The sequence below is a fragment of the Megascapheus bottae genome, chromosome 5 (assembly GCF_031878675.1).
Source record: "Megascapheus bottae isolate mThoBot1 chromosome 5, mThoBot2.hap1, whole genome shotgun sequence".
Classification (NCBI taxonomy): domain Eukaryota; kingdom Metazoa; phylum Chordata; class Mammalia; order Rodentia; family Geomyidae; genus Megascapheus; species Megascapheus bottae.
In genome coordinates this window covers 68,987,618-69,007,330 of record NC_143513.1, presented here as the reverse complement: position 1 = coordinate 69,007,330, position 19,713 = coordinate 68,987,618, and the positions used below count along the sequence as shown (strand labels likewise).

General features: G+C 35.7%; 1 protein-coding gene across 1 annotated transcript in view; it reads left to right on the top strand.

The window, feature by feature from the left end:
• The window catches only part of Copg2 (coat protein complex I subunit gamma 2), a 105,621-nt gene that overhangs the window by 22,629 nt on the left and 63,279 nt on the right, over positions 1-19,713 (top strand). The window contains exons 8-9 of the mRNA XM_090333306.1: positions 50-136; positions 2,551-2,708. Of these exons, the coding sequence (XP_090189432.1) occupies positions 50-136; positions 2,551-2,708 (245 nt within the window). The remainder of the gene's footprint in view (positions 1-49; positions 137-2,550; positions 2,709-19,713) is intronic.

The window sequence follows — 19,713 nt, the reverse complement described above, 5'->3', positions numbered from 1 at the left end:
GATGTAAAGTTCCATTTGTGAGCTGGTCTCATGTTTTTCTGTGTTTTAGCATATGATGAAGATAAGCTATGATGTGGTTAAACGGTGGATAAATGAAGCCCAGGAAGCTGCATCAAGTGATAATATTATGGTCCAGGTACTGTCATTGAATGTCTCAGGCTCATCTTTCTTTAAGGGCAATATATTATGTAGAATATTAATGTATAATGCTGGGCAATTCCCCAACATTAATTCAAGGCAAATTATTTGGTATATTAAGCAACCTATTTTTTGGGGGGGAGCTCTGATTTTATTTTTTTAATTAAAGAATTTATTAACATTGATTTTTACATCACATTTCAAATGACTTATCAAACAAACAATTATTCAAGAAGGGAATCTCTGTATACAATCACTGGCACTTAGATTTTAGAACATAATTAAAAATAGGCTGAGGGTTTATATGTCATAGATATATATTAATCTATGTAATAAAACATTATTTCTATAGAGTCATAAATTTTTATGTCTATGTAGTTGTGTTTATATTTCTAATACCATGTCCATAGCACTGGGTACGCAAATATTGAGTCCTCACTTTTGTACTGTTTGGATCTAATAGCCACATATTAAGGATACCATGTGCCTTTTGTTCCTTTGGTCTTGACTTGTCTCACTCAACATGATTCGCTCTAGATTCGTCTACTTCCCTGTGAATGCCATTATTTTATCTTGTCTATTGGCTATGTAGAATTCATTGTGTGTGTGTGTGTGTGTGTGTGTGTGTGTGTGTGTGTGTATCACATTTTTTGTGTTCGTTCATCTGCAATAGGGCATCTGGATTGAATAGTGCAGAGATAAACAAGCAACCTATTTTTTGAAAGGTTTCTCACTATGATTACTTCAAAGGGCTTTCATGTGTTTAGGAGAAGCTAGATGACCTTATTTAGGAATGTTTGAGAAAGATTTTGTATTCAATAGTAGACCAAAATGCTTACTTGAAAGTTACTTCACAGTGCATTGCAGTCTTTGATTTAAAGAGCAATTTATATAAAGATGTTCAATTCAAAATTTTTTCAGCCTTGATTATAGACATTGTAAAACTCAGAACAAATTTTATTTTATGAAACCTTTAAATCATTTCATTCATATATGTGCTTATAAGACTTATCAGGCTATTTTTTACTATAGGGAAAAACTTTCTTCTTTTTTTTTTTTTTTTTTTTGAGGTATTGGGTTTGAACTCAGTGCCTTTGCTTGCCGGGAATGTTCTTTTACCACTTCAGCTATAGTTTCAGATTCTTCTTCTCCTTTTGAATCAAGGACTCCATACAGACTCCAAATTTGGCCTTGAACTTGGTCTGTATCATGGACTGACCTAGAACATAGGAATCCTGCTCCCTTTTAGTGCAGGGAGGGGATTCCCAAGTTCTAGCCTTTGTAGTGCAGGCATTATAGGTGTATTATCAGTATACCTGATACAGGTTAATTTTTCTTTTTTCTTTCTTTTTTTTTTTTTTTGGTAATACTGTGGATTGAACTCTTCCTCACTGGAAAGGTACCTTCTGTAAGGCAGGTGCTCTACCATTTGAGCCATGCCTCCATTCCCTTTTTGCCTTGATTATTTTTGAGGCAGGATTTTACTTTATGTCCAAGCTAGTTGAGGCTGCAGAACTCCTGCTTCCCCATGACACTGAAGATGATAGATGTGTGACACTGTTCCCAGGCCTTCTATTTCCCCTGTATCTGGGATAATAGACCACTTTGCCTAGCAACTTGAGACAGAGTCTTGTAAACTTTCATGCCTCAGCTGGCCTCAAGATGTGATCTGATCACCACCACCTTCAAGTAACCTTCCTTGGGTTAGGCTATATTAATTGGCAGTTGTATATGAAATATTCCATATGTATTTGAAAAGTTACTTAGGCCTTTTCAATGCTTACAATTTCTTCTGTTAGCATATTTAATTATGTGGAAACAGTATTTTTCCATAAGGAGACACTCACTCTCCTAACTCTAAACTTGTATTTTTATATAAATCATCATGATAATGATACTTCTTTAGCTTACTTTAGGAGATTAATCCTTTGCTAACATGGCTATAGATGATCTAAACCTAATAAACAGATTTGTCATGGCATATACTTGTAGTCCCAGCATTGCAGTTAGAGGATCACTTTAGCCCATGAGCTTGAGACCAGTCTGGGCAGCATAGCAATAGCTTGTTTGAAATAAATAAATAAGTCAAATAGTCTGTACCACTGCTAAAGCCTTGGGAGTGAGGCTGTGTAGGTCAGTGTTGACTCTTCCAAAGCCGTTTCTTAGGTTGTATGTTACCCACTTTGTACTGGTTTAGTCTCAATTTATAACTTCTAGGGTAAATTAGAACTCTTATTGTTTTAGTATTGTCTGAGTTGAATTCAATATGAAAACAATATGCTGTTTGCGTATATTTGACTTGGATATCTTTTTATTAGAAACCTTTTATGTAATTCCATGTAATTCTATTTTCATATAATTGTTTTGTCTTCTTTCTCATCTGTGTGCCACACTATTTTCCTTGTTCTTTAGTATCATGCACTGGGAGTACTTTATCACCTGAGGAAGAATGATCGCCTTGCTGTTTCCAAGATGTTAAATAAGTTTACCAAATCTGGTCTCAAATCACAGTTTGCTTACTGTATGCTGATCCGAATTGCTAGTCGCTTACTAAAAGAAAATGAAGATGGGTAAGTGTTCTAAACCTAATTTAGTTTCTGTTTGCAAGTTAGTGCATTTTAGAATTTATTTTCTTTATGAATGTTTTAGGGCAGTATTGATATTACGGATAAGTTGGATGCTTTTCAAATTAAAAAGAACTGTGGAAGTCTGCCACAATGACTTGTACCTATAATCCCAGCTATCCCAGCTACTTTGGGTTAGCTGAGGACAGACATGGGATTGGGGAGTTGGGGGTTGACAATAACCCTTAAAAGTTACCAAAGGAAAAAAATAACACATTTGATTCAGGGAAACAAAAATATGAATCATGGTTGCTATGGTTGAATATGGTTTGAGTATATTGCCCAAGGATTCATGGATTAAAATGTTTTAATCCCTGTTGTGAGATATTAAGAGGGTAGGACTTCTGTCTAACTCTGGAGTTTTGAGGTTAGAGGTCCTTAAGTTTAGATAAAGTCTTCAGGGTAAAATTTCACTGGTTGAATACTGCTGGGGAGAGATCAGAGGTTGTGTATGTGCGTGTGCGCATGCGTGTCCCTGTGTGTCCATACTTCCCTCTTGCCATTTGAACCCCTGCATTACCTTGGGAGTCTGCCAGATGAACTGTTACCAAGTGCAAGTAAATCTTGAGCTGTTAGTATAGGGAGCTAAATAAACCTCTTTTCTTTATAAAACTATCCAGCATCAGGTATTTTGTTACAACAATGAAAAGCACACTGAAAAATAGATGACAGACAGTAATAATTATCTTAAAATTCTTGCAATAAAAAACTGTCAATCTAGGTTCTTTATCCTATCAAATTATTCCTCTAAGTTGAGATGAAATAAAGGTATTTTAACCAGATGACAAATCTGAAGGATTCAGTTCAGTCATATTTACATTATAAAGTTTTTCAGGCTAAAAAGAGATGTACATAGATGATGCTTGAATTTCAAAACACATTAAACAAAAGAAAACTTACTAAAGCAGGAAAAATGAAAGAATGGAGAATATGTAGATAAATAAAAGTGATCATCTAGATAAAAAAGTAAAAATACGTAGGTAAATGAAAAAGCCATAGAAAAATTTGTCAGTGTACAAAATGTTAGCTAAAAATAGTAACCTATAGGAAGCAGGGACCTCCAACCATAAAGAAATGAATCATTGTGATGGTGAATGATAGGTTACAAATAATAAAATTTACATTGTTTCTTTACCTCAAAAGTTGATTGATAGAAAATTCCAACCTTTTTGTCTTCCATAATGAATTATAGCTAAATTCTTTATTTGGTGCTTTTGTCATAATAGCTTCTGTTTTTTTCCAGATATCCTAGGCTCTTCACCTAACTATTCATAGTTCAGTCACCAGCAAATAATTTTTTCTGAGTTTAAAATTGATTTTGAGACTCATCCCTTTTGTGGTTCCCTAATCTCCAAAATTCCTATCCTGAACTTTTAGTCACTTTACCACCCTCAAACTTTGTGTGAGCTTGTCTAGTAAATGCTGAGGCTTTCAAATATTTTATATCAGAAGTTGAGGAAGATTTTGATGAGAATATCTAGAAATACACAGATTTTATTCCATAAAGCTTCTGTCTTTCAGGCATCAACTGCCTTCTAGTTTTTAATTTATTATTCACCAGGTACTTTCAAATATTGTAGATTTTCTTTGTTTTTTGTTATTTTTTATACTGATGGTGTAATTTTTTTGTGGAGGATTAGTATAATGAAGCTATACCACCTCTAGAGAGAAGCAAGAAGCTCTAATTAAATATTTGTAAATATAACATCTTAATTTCTATTGACATTTAAGGTATATATATATATATATATATATTAGTTTTTTTACTGGAAATTTATTCTTGAGCTTATAATATCCTATTCAGTGTATAGTATAGTCTAATAGTGTACTACTTTGTGAATAATATAAAATCTTCTAAGTATATACTCGTATTTTTCTCCTTCATGTCCTTTTTACTACTGTCATCTAGTCGTCTTTCAGCCAGAGGTTTATCCCTGCACCTGTAGGCTGTCTGGATTGTTTTCATACTTTCATTGAATAACTACAGGCCTCTGTTCAGACCCTTGTGTGCTGGCTTACATATATCAGGGTTGGCAATGTGTGTTGAGTTTTGTTCTTTTGTTATATCTCTTTTGCCTCTTTCTTTTTTCTTAACTGCATGTTTGGTTTTAAGATCTCATTTGATAGGTTATACTTACCTGGATAATCTAATTCATACATTCATTTTATCTTTGAGGTTCCTTTGCCACATTATAACATATTCAGTTCCAGGGGTAGAAGGCGTTGTCATCACCTTTTGACAAGAGGGAGATGGATAATTTACTGGATGAACTTCAAAATAGACAAGGCTTGCTACCAGAGGCACAAGTTAAAATTAGTGAATTTGAAGGTAGAGTAATAGTAATTAATTTGAAGAACAGAGAGAAAATAGATTAAAACATGACCTTACAAAATTGTAAAATAATATCAAGGCCTAATATGTGCATAATTGGAATCTACAAGTAAGGTGAGAGAAAAGGGGAAAATTATGAAAAAATAATGACCAAATATTTCCATATAGTTTTATTTATTTATCTTTGTTGGTCATGTTGAACTCTCAGCTTTGGTGATATCCGTGAGCTCTTCAGGTCAGGGCCAGTGCTCTACCATTTTGAGCCACAGCACCACTCTAGTTTTCTGGGAGTTAATTGGAGATAAGAGTCTTATGGACTTTAATGCCCCTGCTGGCTTTGAACTGTGATCCTCAGATCACAGCCTCCCCAGATTACAAGTGTGAGCCACTGGTACCAGCTGGTTTTATTTTAAAAATAGTTTTCCTGACATATAAAATTCAACTGAATAGGCTAAGTGAGATAATTACAATTGTAATCTCAGCTACATGAGTGGTGGAGATTATAAGGATTTGCGGTCAGGGCTAGCTCCAGCAAAAATTCAGTCAGACCCAAAAGGCTGTGTGTGGTGAAATTTACTATGATTCCCTGCTATGTAGTGGCTGTAAGTAGGAGGATTGCTATCTGAGGCTAACAGCAGACAAAAATGAGACTCTATCTGAAAACAACTAAGGCAGAGAGGAATTGGGGAGTGGCTCAGGTGTTAGAATGCTTGCCTAGCAAGCACAAGTTCCTAAATTCAAACCTCAGTACTGCAAAAGTTAAAAAAACAAAACAAAACAAAAGACAGGAGAAAAATCTTAATGTCTTAACATAAAATCGTTGATAGATTCAATAGTAGTTTATAATTAAAAACCACTTCATAACCAGGCATTGTAGCACATGCCCAATACAGTACTGGCGGGGGTGGAGGGGAAGGCAGGAGGATTTTTGACTTAAGACTAGCCTTACCGGCCGGGAGTTTTGCCTAGTGGTTAAAGTGCTTGCCTAGCATGCATGAAGACCCGGGTTCGATTCCTCAGTACCACATACATAGAAAAAAGCCGGAAGTGGTGCTGAGGCTCAAGTGGTAGAGCTCTAACCTTGAGAAAGTCCAAGGACAGTGCTCAGGCCCTGAGCTCAAGCCCAGGACTGGCAAAAAAAAAAAAAAAAAAGACTAGCCTTACCTACATAACAAAACGAAACAAGTATCTACAAACCAGGACTGGAAGAGAATATTGTTCTTCCAGTAAGTGTACAAAAATCCTCTTGCACACTTTATTTATTGGGATATGAAAGCATGAATGAGAGAAGGACGCCTTTTATTTCTGTTTTCTAAGTAGCATTTTATTGGAAATTACCTTTTGTGGAATAGTAAAGAAAAACAGAATATTGAAAGTGTTGAAAGGAGAACAGAACACTGTCTTTGTAGACATGTTGGAATATAGAAAAAAATCAGAATAATCCATATTTTTGTTAGAAAAAAATGAGTTTACCAGGGTTGCTGGATGGAGAGTTAGTCTCCAAAGCAGCTAGTTCGTTTTTCTAATAACCAACAGGTGAGCTATAAGTTTGAGAAGTTATTATTTGTGATTATAATAAAATCAGATCCTCAGGAATGAATCTGTAAGGATTATAAGCATTACTACATATTGTTTAAAGTGTGACCTGAATGAATGGAAATACATATCATGTTCTTAGTATTGCAAAGATCTTAAATTGATCTCTGGATTCCATGACCTTCCTCATCAGCAGTCTCAGTCAGCTTCTTATAAATACCAAACAGAAATGCACACACTGTGTAATATGATATGTAGGGAAAGACTTAGAAAACTGTTACTTATAATATCCCCGAGTTGTAAGTAGTTCAAGTATCTATCAGTACTTGAATAAAAAAGTAAATGCTTACCATCAGATGCCTGTAGTTAATGCCTGTAAATCCTTCCTGCCCAAGAGGCTGAGATCAGAGACTAGTTCTGGAGGCTAGGATGTCTAAGAACATGGTACCAGAATCTGGCAAGAGCTTTTGTGTTCTGTCATAATAATACTAAAGCCATCACATAGTGAGAGACCATGACCTTTTATAACATCTTTTTGACTCCTTTGATAGCAGCGTTCATTCAACCATGAGTGCAGTACTGTATTAGGTTTCAGTTGCCAAGTCATAATTTAAACTATTGCAGAAATTATAACTACAAATGGAAACGAAAGCTTTCAAGTAAAAAGTAGAACAAGGAAAACATTTGATTGGCGGTTAAGGGGAAAAAAACTAGTTTTGGTGAGGTGTATAATTAGAAAACAACAAATTGGTTGGAAGTAAGTATAAATGTATTAGATATCCCTTGCTGTGTGACAAATTGCTCTCAAACTTAGCCATTTCTTTTTTTCTCCAATGTATTTATTTACTTTAAAAAAGTTATTTCAAATTATTATTTACTCTTTTGGTACTATAAAGGTGTACAGAGGGATTACAGTTAATGAGTCAGGTTATGAGTACATTTCCTTTCATACAGGATCAAGCAGCCGTTCCTAATAAACATTTGTTATCTCACAGTGGCTGTAGTCAGGTATCTGAAAGGGGCTTTAGCAGTCTGGTTCTAGTTTTGAATCCCTTGTGAGTTTGCACTCAAATGGTTGGTCATGGGCTGCCATCGTCTAGGCTACAGGGTCTGGTACAGATTTTATTCACATAGCCATTGGCAAGCCTTGATTTTCTCCTGACTGTTGAGCAAATGCTTCCATTTCCCACTTGGAGAACCTTTCTTTAGGTAGTCTGAATGTCCTGTAGCCTGGCATCTGGCTTCCCTGTAAGCAGGTGAATCACGAGAGAAAACCTGACATGGAAGCCTGATGAGTGTTTAGCAGCAGCCTAATCCTTGATTAGCATGGTATCACTTCTCATGAATTCTTTTGATCACAATGAATAACCCTGTATATATGAGAAGGAGTCTACTCAAGGATATGAGTATTCAGAAACTGAGGCACAAGAGTCTGGCTAGCACATAAAATATATCATTTATCATAACAAATACAAGTGGAGTTGCCTATTAAAACAGCCTCAGATGTATCTCCTAATAGAATTCTAATAGCGCAAAAGCTATGTATATGGCCATATAGGATGTGGTAAGCGAAATGAACTCCAGGATATGGAAACAAGAAGTTTATCTTTGTGATTGTGGTTCTTCATGAACTATGTGAAACAATTTGTTTTTTCTTCTTATCTCCTTATAGTTAAATCTCATGTTTTTACAGTATCAGAATGTGGTACCTGCATATTATATATACATTTATTTGTTTATTTGAAAGAGGGAAAGTAAGGGAAAAGCAAGATGAGTGGAAGGGGATTGGAGGAGGAAGAGTGGGAGAAAAACAGGAGAAGGGGTAACAATGTTCAAGAAGTAATGTACTCACTACCCGATGAATGTAACTGCTACCCCTCTGTACATCACCTTGACAAAAAAAGTTTTTTAAAAGCCTCAGAGTATAAAGAAATGAGATTTGATATGTGTTTATAAATGACAGGGGAAAATTTCATATAATTATATCAGAGCTGGAGACTTGGTTCAAAGAGTAGAGCTTTTACAAGGTCTTGAATTCCAACCCCTAGTACTCATAAAAAGGAGGGTTTATATTTTATGTTTTTAAAATATAGGTGTATATGTGTGTAATGTACACTTATATACATACATAGACATGCCAGAAAATATATATTAGTTATATCTTCACAAAGAACTATAGTATGGTCTGTCAATATAAGCCAGAATAGGAATCAGGATATAGTGCTATAAAAAAGACAAGGTATGATTTTGTATTTTGCCAGAAATAATGATCTAAAATAAAAACTTGAATATACTTCCAATAGATTCAAAATATGTAGGGAAAAATCTTAAATATAGGAAATTAACATCTCTCTTAGAAAGCGACAAACATAAGAATGTTATAAAAAGCTTAGTTGATTGCTGACAAAATTAACCTCATTGTTTAATCTCCTATTTTAGACCCTGTATTCAATAGAGTATGAAGTATTGGTTCCTTGACAGATTTTTTTTTTTAGCCAGTCCTGGGGCTTGAGCACTGTTCCTGGGCTTATCCTCAAGGCTAGTGCTCTACCACTTGAGCCGCAACACAACTTCTGGCTTTTTTACTTGGTACCAAGGAACTGAACCGAGGTCTTTGTGCATACTAGGCAAGCACTCTACCACTAGGCCAAACTCCTGGTCCATCTTCAACAGTTTTAAATTAAAAAAGATAATGCAATACAGAATAACTTGGTAAAACTTAACACTTGTATGTACATCGTGTGTGTGTGTGTGTGTGTGTGTGTGTGTGTGTGTGTGTGTGTATATATATACTTGGAAAATTTCATACAGTGCCACATATCTTAGGAAGTAGCATATTTGTGGTACCCCAAACATACTTTATGTATCATTCTATCTGATCATAACTCTCTGCTCCCAGAAGAAACTGCTACTATGACTGTATGGTAGTTCTTTTCCTCCTCCCCTCCTTTTCTCCTTCCCTCATCTCCCTCTTCCTCCCTTTCTTCCTTCCTCCCTTCCTTCCTTTTGTTGTTGGTTATAAGGCTTGAACTCAGAGCCTGGGTGCTGTTCCTGAACTCCTTTGCTCAAAGTTAGCATGCTACCACTTTGAGCCACTTTGAAACTCTTCTGGTTTCCTGGTGGTTAATTGGTGATGATAGTTTCACCCAGACTTCTCAGCCTGAGCTGTCTTTGAACTGTGATCTTCAGGTCTTAGCCTTCTGAGTAGCTAGGATTACAGGCATGAACTACCCACATGACTTAATTCTTTGCTTTTCTTTAGAATTTTATCCCTGTATGTGCATCTCTAAACAGTAAAAGTTTAGTTTTGCTGTGCTTTGAGCAATCTATCTATAAAATCATGCTGCATTTTGTGTTTCTTTATTCATTTATTCATTCCTCCATTCATTCTTGATGCTTTTGCTCCTACTCCACTTTCTTGTTCATGATTGGCATTCTACCACTTGAGCCATACCTTCACTAATGGCTTTTTGCTTGTTATTTGGAGGTAAGGGTCTCTCAGATATGTTTGCCTGTATTGACTCTGAATTTCAGCTCTCAGTTATCAGCCTCCTGAGTAGCCAGGATTATAAGTATGAGCCACCAGTGTCTGTCTGTGTATCTGTGTGTACTTGTGTATGTTTCTACTTAGTATTTTGCTATGAGAGTTATGTATGTTGATATACCTGAAACTAAATAACTTATAAATAAGAGATCTGTTTACTTAATTCTTGAAGTTGAGAAGTCAAGAATGTGTTATATCTGTACAGCATTTGGTGAGAGTCTTTCTCCTGCCTCATAATCTGGTGGAAAGGATCATATAATATGTCACAGCAAGAATGTTAACTTTAGATATGCCTTCCAATGATATAGCTACTAATGCCATCGTAGGGTTTCACTTCTTCTTCTAATACTGATTACCTCCAAAATTTCTAAGTATCACTAGCATATGGATTTGGTAATTAAGTCTCCAATACATGAACTCTTGGGGAACACATTGAGAAGACAATAATACAGGTGTGTGTGTGTGTGTGTGTGTGTGTGTATGTGTGTGATAGATCATTGGATATACATTTCTTCACTTTATATGTCACACTTTGTTTTTTTTCAAAGTGATTGTATCAGTTTACATTCCATTTAATAGTGTCAACAGTTAATATTGTCAAACTAAAATTTTTCTAATCTTGTATTCTTATTTATATAGCTCACAGTTATAAACTCACCTTTTGAGAGTGTATAGTTCAGTATTTTAATATACCTAAAAAGTATTGTCACTATCCCAATTCTAAAACTTTTTCATCATCCTAGAAAGATATCCTCAGTCCATTAACACTCTTCCTTCTTTCTTTGGCTTCTCGAAAAACCCTTAACTTTTTTTTTTTAATCTCTAGACTTGTGTTTTCTAGACATTTCTCATAAGTGGAATCATACCTCATATAGTCTCTTGTTTCTGGCTCCTTTTACTTAGTGTAAGCAAATCTGTATTGTGGAAGTATTAGCACTTCATTCTTTTGACATTTCATATTTCATTTATCTATTCAGGAATATTGGCTGTATCTCTGTTTTTGCTACTATAAATAATATTGATATGAATAAGGCATATAATTTTTTGTGAATTGTTTTTAGTTTGTATGGATACATAGAATTGTGGGATCTTAGCCAGGCAAGGTGGCTCACACTACTGTAATCCTAGCTACTCAGGAGGCTGAGATCTGAGGATCAAGGTTCAAAGCCAGCCAGGGCACAAAAGAACATGAGACTCTTACCTGCAATTAACCTCTAGAAAATGGGAAGTGGGGCTTGGCTCCAGGGCTAGGGCAGTAGCCTTGAGCTGAAGAAAGAACAGCACCTAGGCCAAGTTCAAGCCTGGTGACCCCCCCCCCACACACAAAGAATTGTGGGATCTTAGTGTGTTTAATTTTGTGAGGAATTACCAAATTGTTTTCCAGAGGGAGTTAGATCAATTTATATTACTATCATTAGTTGTAGGAGAGTTCTAGTTGTTCCAAATCCTCTTTACAACCATCATTGTCTTTTTTTTTATAACTATCTATCCTAGAAGGCCTAAAGAAGTTGGATGAATATCATTTTACATGTTTATTGGCCATTTACACTAAAGGACAAAATCTTTGTCCTTCAAAATTTTAGGTTGTTTATTTGTTACTTTTGAAGTATCATAGATATAATACCCTTGTTAGATGCAAAAATTGCAAGTATTTATTCCTGTTCTTCTTGTTTTGTCTTTTTCTGTTTCTGATATTTTTGGTTTTTTAAATATATTTTTTATTGTAATTAATAGAAGGGTTACATTATATTCACCAGATAGAAGGTGCATTACTTCACAAACATTGATACCCTTTCTCATGTCTTGGTCCCCATTTCCCTCCCCCCACCCCCGCCTCTCATCTTGTTTTCCCCCATTCCCTGTCCTATTTCAAATACTTTGTTTGTTTTTGATGGGGGCAGTGGTACTGGGATTTAAACAAACCATTTTAGAGCTTGTTAGGAAAGTGCTTTGCCACTTGAGTCACCCCTCTATGCTTGTGTTTCTTAATGGTGTTCTTGCAGCACAGAAATCTAATTTGTGTCCCCCTTCCCTCTTGGAGTTGTTTGTGTTTGGGTGTTTTATCTAAGAAACAATAGATTAATCCAATGTCACAATCTTTTTTTTTCCCAAAACAATGTTTCCTTTTACATTTAGGTTTTTGATGCATTTTGAGATATTTTTTAATGTAATGTGAGCTAAGGATTTAACTTCACTCGTTTGCACATGAGTAATGGATATGAAATGCCCTCTTCCCACACTTGTTGAAAGTGTGGCACACCGCGTCCTCCCCAGGTGGTACTGCTGTTTGGGGAGGGTCTGGAAATTTTGGGATATGGAGCCTACTTGGATAAAGTTGGTAACTAGAGGCATGTTTCTAAAAGTTACATTTGGTCTCCAGTCTCTTCTGTGTTCTTTATAACTACTAAGAAGTGAGCAGTCTCCCCCTTCATCCACTCTCCATGATGTTCCGACCAGTTGATGGTAGCAAGCAATCATTGACTAAACCCATTGAAGTTTTTCTGTCAATCATAGTGTCACAGTGTTGCTGAATAATACAGATGTCCATTTGTTGAGCACCATTTTGTGAAAGACCATTCTGTAAATTTCTTTAACGTTCTTGTCAAATTATGGTTTTAATTTGTAATTTTGTAATTGTTAATGATTTTTGACAGCTTTCTTTGGCTTAATATCCATTTGGATATTCATTCTACTAAAGTACCTGTTTGAGTTTTTGACTAGTTTTGTTTTCTTTTTCTTTTTACCTCAACTCTTTATTTTGACTAATGAGATTTCTTAAATATAAGACAGTCAAATTTGTCAATCTTTTTACCAAAGGAATACTGTTTGTCTTTTTTCAGAGTCTTGTACATCCTTGGCAAACGTTCTGCCACTTAGTTTCATCCCCTGCCCTTAGTTTTGTGAGACAGTTTCACTTACTGGCTTAGGCTTGCCTTTTGCTGGTCTTTTCCTCTCACCTCCACTTCCCAAATGCCATGCTATTTGAATGGGAGTGTTTTTATTGCCTTTCTCAAAAGATAATTTCTTACTCAAGGTTCACAGATACATCTTTTGTGACTATTCCTGTTTGGGGGTCAATGTGATAAAAAAATAACAGTTTATTTTTCCCATACAAATACCAAAGTCCCAGCACCATTTGTTGAAAGTGTATGATCATATGTCCTCATAAGCATTGGTCTAGTTTTGGATTCCTCTTTCCCAATGCTGTTTCTGTCCCTGAGCCAGCAACAGCATAATAGCTTTATGATAGTGTAGATAGGCATTGTTATCAGTTTTATTGAGGTATCACTTACTAGTGATAAAAATCCGTTCACTGTAAATGTACAATTGTATTGATTTTAGTAAGTATATAAAGTTGTGCAACCATTATGATAACATTTTTAAACATCTCATAAAGTTCCTTAGTCTTATGGCTGTTAATTCCCGTTAACACACACAGCCCTATGCAAACACTGAGCTTTTTGTGTATAAATTTTGTCTGTGTAAATGGAAACACAACTGTGCTTCACTCAGCATGCTTTTAGGATCACTGTGTTATTACATCTCATCTCTACTTTATTCCAGATTGAATAATATTCTATGGTGTAAATAAATATCATTTTATTTTATTTGTTTATATATTTTTATTGTAATTAATAAAAGGGTTACATGATATTTGCCAGATAGAAGGTGCATTAATTCACATACATTGATACCCTTTCACATGTCTTGGTACCCATTAATAAACATCATTTTATTTGTTCATTGGTTATTAGGCATTTGGTTTAGCTCTTTTTCTGTTATTAATAGTACCACTATGAATGGCCCTGAACAAAGCTTTGTGTGGACATCCACATTCTCTTGGGAAATTTCCCATAAAAGGAATAACTGAGTAAGGTTACATTTAACTTGTAAAGAAATTGACAAACTTTTCCAAATTAGCTATATAATTTTATATTGTTTATGAGAATACCAATTTTCTTTATCTTCGTCAACATGTGTTTCTATCTGGTGGGATTTTTAAAACACAAAACAAAACCAGTTAATTTTGATTGGGCCCTTGTGGTTAACACTGTTACATCTAGATATTCAGCAGGCTGAGAATGGGAGAATCACAGTCAAGGCCAACCCTGACAGAAAAATTTAGAGATCCCTTCTCAATGGATAGCTAGGTACATTGGCACTCATTTGGTATCACTAAGCTACATGGGAGGCTGAGATAGAAGGATTGCAGTTCTAGGCTAGCCTAGGAGAAAAACAAGCAAATAAAAAAGATGGCTAAGATCCACTGTACTTGTTATCCCAGCAGTGATAGGAAGTCTAAAGCAGGTGAATCAAGGTCTAAGTATACTCCAGGGCAGAAAGTGAGGTCATATTTCAGAAATAATTAGCAAAAAGCAGAGCGGGAGGCATGTCTCAGTGGTAGCAAGTCTGAGGCCTTGGAATTCACACGCACGCACGCACGCACGCGCACGCGCACACACACACACACGTGCATGTGTGCACACTTATGTATATTGATTCTAGTGGGTATGTAGTAGTAGTAATTCTTATGGTTCTAATTTCCTCTTTCCTAATGATAGTCCTTTTAAAAAATACAGTTGAGAGCAGAGAGTGTGGCCTAGTGGTAGAATGCTTGCCTAGTATGCACGAAGCCCTAGGTTCGATTCCTTAGTACCACATACACAGAAAAGAGCTTGAAGTGGTGCTGTGGTTAAAGTGGTATAGTGGTAGCCTTGAGAAAAACCCAAGGACAGTGCCCAGTCCCCAAGTTCAAACCCCAGGACTGGCAAAAAAAAAAATCATACATATATACATATATGTATATAATTGATAATGGATTTTGGCAATTCATATTCTTACATATTTTAACGTAAATGTAGTTTTCATCCTTTATGTGATTTTAATGTTGTGTATAACATGAATTGATTTTCTGGCATAAAACCTGCTTTTATTCGTGTAATTAATACCACTTCATTGTGAGGTATAATTCTTTTTATGCATTACTGATTAAGGATGCTTGTGTCCATCTTAACACATGTTTTTAGTATAGCTGAAGGCTTGTCAGTTTTGTTTTATCAAAGAACTGAGTTCAGTTGGAGGTGTAGTTCAAGTAATAGAGTGCCTTCTTACCTTCTTACCAGTTCAAATCCCAGTACCACCAAAAATCAAAGAACCAACTAAGTGTTGCAGTGATTTAAAATAAAAATTTCTATATTCTAGTCTGTTAACCTGTGTTCTAAACTTTACTATTTTCTCTCTTCAGCTTGCTGTAACCTATTCTTCTTTTTCTAATTTTCTTGCTATTGGTTGTGGGGCTTGAACTCTCAGTCTAGGTGCTGTCCCCAAATTTTCTTCTAACCATTGCTTTAAGCAAAACTCTTAAATTTGATTTGTTAGGTTATTTTTATTCATTTTCAGATGTTTCATTTCCTATTTGATTTCTTGTAGGTTATTTAGAAGTATGTTATTTAATCTTAAGTATTTGGGGATTTCCTTGAATTCTGTTGTTGATTTATAATTTAATTTAGATGTAATTTGAGAGCATGCTTTGTACAATTTCTGTCCATTAAAAAGAGAAGATATTTGTTTTATAACCTGGCACATATCCTTGGGAATGGCCCATATGCACAGGGAACAGATGTGTATTTTGCAGTTAGTCTTTCAGCTATTTTATATAATCAAGTTAAATTGTTTGATGGTGTTGTTCAAAGCTTCTGTATCCTTGATGATTTTCTGTCTAGTTTTTATCAGTTATTGAATGAGTATAGACAACTTTAACCACTTATTTATTTATGTATTTATTTATTTTGCTGGTTGTAGGGCTTGAACTCTGGGCCTAGGTGCTGTCCCTGTACTCTTTAGCTCAAGGCTACCATCCTACCCTTTGAGCTACAATGCCACCTCTAGTTTTCTAGTAGCTAATTGGATATTAGAGTCTCAAGGTCTTTTTCAAAGCCCCTGCTGGCTTTGAACTGTGATCCTCAGATATCAGCTTCCTGAGTAGCTGTGATTACAGGCGTGAGCCACCACGCCTGGCCATCACCAGCTTTTTTGCTCTGTCACTTTGAGCTACAGCTCTGATTTTCTAGAGGTTAATTGGAGATAAAAATCTCATGGACTTTCCTGACCAGGCTGGTATTGAACCTCAGTTCTCATATCTTAGCTTCCTGAGTAGCTAGGATTATATGTGCGAGCCACCAGAACCTGGAAAAATATTCAATCTTTATTCTAATAAAGTCTTACTTCCATTTTCTTCATGTTTGCTATTACCATCATGTATGCTCTGTGTATATATTATACATCCACTAAGATGATAGATTTATGTAATTTTGTCTAAGGTAATTAAAAAATAGGAAAAATATTTATTTCTGAACATACATATATATAAAACTTTGGGTACCTTCTATTTTCTCCTGATTATTCAATGTCATTGTCTCTCAGCTGAAAAGTGATCTTTTAGTGTATTTAGTACTTTGCTTGTGTAGGAATATGTCTATTAACCTTCATTTTGGGAAGATAGTTTTGTTGGATACACAAGTCTTCTCTTTTGCTTTTAGTATTTTGTTCTCTTTGTTTTATGTGAAAATTCCATTACCTAATTGTATTGATTTTTCTTTTTTTTAAATTGTAATTAGTAAAAGGGTTACATGATATTTGCCAGATAGAAGGTGCATTAATTCACATACATTGATACCCTTTCACATGTCTTAGTACCCATTACCCTCCCCCCACACCCCCCACCCGTCTTGGTTTTCCCCCCTTCCCTATCAAATTTCAAATAACTAAATACAAGTAAATTCAATATATCAGATAACAAAGTGAGATACTGTAACAATATGAGATAACCAAGGGACAGCAAAGGAGATGAGAGACAACATAGTACATTAAGGACAACAATCATTCGTTATATGGCATTTGTTTCAATATCCTGGAGGTCCTTTCAATTAGCTTCATACTATTTGATTTTTCTTTAAACAGTGTGATCTATTGTTACCTTGTTGCTGTCAAGATTTATATTTATTTTATATCAACAGTTTGATGATGGTATATTATATATATTCATCCTGCTTGAGATTTATTTGTCTTGTTGAGCCCAAGAGGGCTCATCAGATTTGGGAGGTTTTCAGTTATTGTTTTTTAGATCTTTCACTCCGATGTCTCTTTCCTTCTAGGATTCATAGGCAAAGTTGATAATCTTGTTTAAATCTCCATTCATGTTTTCCTTTTATTTTTAATTTTTTTTTTTTTTTTTTGCCAGTCCTGGGCTTGAGCTCAGGGCCTGAGCACTGTCCTTGGACTTTCTCAAGGTTAGAGCTCTACCACTTGAGCCTCAGTACCACTTCCGGCTTTTTTTCTATGTATGTGGTACCAAGGAATCGAACCCGGGCCTTCGTGCATGCTAGGCAAGCACTTTAACCACTAGGCCAATCTCTCGGCCTTCCTTTTATTTTTTCATTTGTTTTCTTAATGTTTTATCTCAGCTCACCTCACCTGAAATAAAGTCCTTCAGTTTTACTGGTGTTTTTTTTTTTTTGTTGTTGTTGTTGTTTTGTTTTTGCTTTTTGCGGGGGGGGGGGGCCTTGAACTCAGGGAATGGGCATTGTCCTTGAGCTTTCTCAAGGCTAGCACTAAAGCACTTGAGCCATTGTACCACTTCTGGATTTTTGTGTGTATGTGGTACCAAGGAATTGAACCCAGGGCTTTGTGCATTCTAGGCAAGTACTCTACCACTAGGCCACACTCCTCACCCTACTGGTTCTTTTATTTGTGCTATTGCACCTCCCAAATTAATTTTTCATTTCAGCATACTTTCCAAATCCAAAACTTTACATTTTTTGTTAAAAAAAAATCATATCTTGGGCTGGGACTTTGGCCTATTGGTAGAGTGCTTGCCTACCATGTACAAAAACCCAGGTTCGATTGCTTGGTACTATATACATAGAAAAAGCTAGAAGTAGTGTGGTGTGGATCAAGTGGTAGAGTGCCAGCTTTGAGAAAGCCCAAGGACAGTGCTCAGGCCCCGAGTTCAAGCCCAAGGACTGGCAAGGAAAAAAAGAAAAATAATCATATCTCTTTTCTGATACTTTCTCTTTGGTGGAATGCCATGTTATAACTGAATTTTATTCAGTAGGCATGCTTTCCTTTAGTTCTCTGAACATAATTTGTTTAGTTGACTAAGAGTTTTCACATAATAAGTCAAACATCTGGGCTTTCTTAGGGATATTATCTATTGATTGCTTTTTTTTTCTTTTGGGCCATAGTTTGCTGCTTCTTCTTTTGTCTTATAATTTTATATATATATATATTTTAAAGAATTTATTAATGTTGATTTTTACATCATATTTTAAATGACAAGTTTAACATACAAGTGTTGAAGGAGGGAATCTCTATTTACAATCACTGGGACTCAGCATTTAGAACTCAATCACAATTAGCCTAAGGGTTTGTATGTCATAGAAACATATTAATTTATGAGATAAAACATGTCTATAGAGTCATAGGTTTTTATGTCTATATAGTTATGTTTGTATTTCCATTACCATGTCCATAGCATTGGGTATGCAGTTATTGAGTTCTCACTCTTGTACTCTTTGGATTTAATAGCCACATATTAAGGATACCATGCGCCTTTTGATCTTTAGGTCTTGGCTTGTCTCACTCAACATGGTTTGCTCTAGATTCATCCACTTTCCTGCGAATGCCATTATTTTCTCTTGTCTGTTGGCTATGTAGAATTCCATTGTGTATATATACCACATTTTCTGTATCCATTCATCTGCAGTAGGGCATCTGGATTGTTTCCATCGCCTGGCTATTGTGAATAGTGCAGAGATGAACATAGCTGAGCAGGTGTCCTTATAATATCTTGGGCCATGATGGTTAGGATAGATGCCCAGAAGTGGTATGTTTCTATTTTAAATATTTATTTATGTATTTATTATTTATTTATGCAGGTCTTGGGGCTTGATTTCAGGGTCTGGGCACTGCTGTCCCTGAGTTTTTTGTGCTCAAAGCTAATGCTATACCACATGAGTCACAGCTTCACCTTGGCCTTTTGGTGATTGATTGGAAATAAGAGTCTCATAGACTTTCCTGCCTGGGATGGCTTTGAACTACAAGCCTCAGATCTCAGTCTCCTGTGTAGCTACGATTACAGGCATGCAATATCAGTTCCTGGCTTAATTTTTTCTGTTGTTAAAACATAATTATGTAGTTTTACTTCATTTTATTATTAGATGATATATGATGCTACTATTTTGCTAGTCTGCTGGCTTTCACGGCTTCAGTGATTGAGGCTGCTGGTTTCCAAAACTACAATGCATTTGGGAAGGTGGGAATGGGAATTGGGATTAGGGGACGTTACACATCTAGAAAGCTCACCATTCTTGCCAGATTAAGTTGGTTGTCTTGAATAAATGCTAGCCAGACAAGTCTTCGGCTAAATTTTATACGCCTGGAAAAATTGGTTTGGCAGGTTTTGCTTCTTGGAGATGTGAATTTTCAGCAGGCCCTTTCTCACCAATCCAAAACTGCATCTCAGTATAGCATGCTTTTAG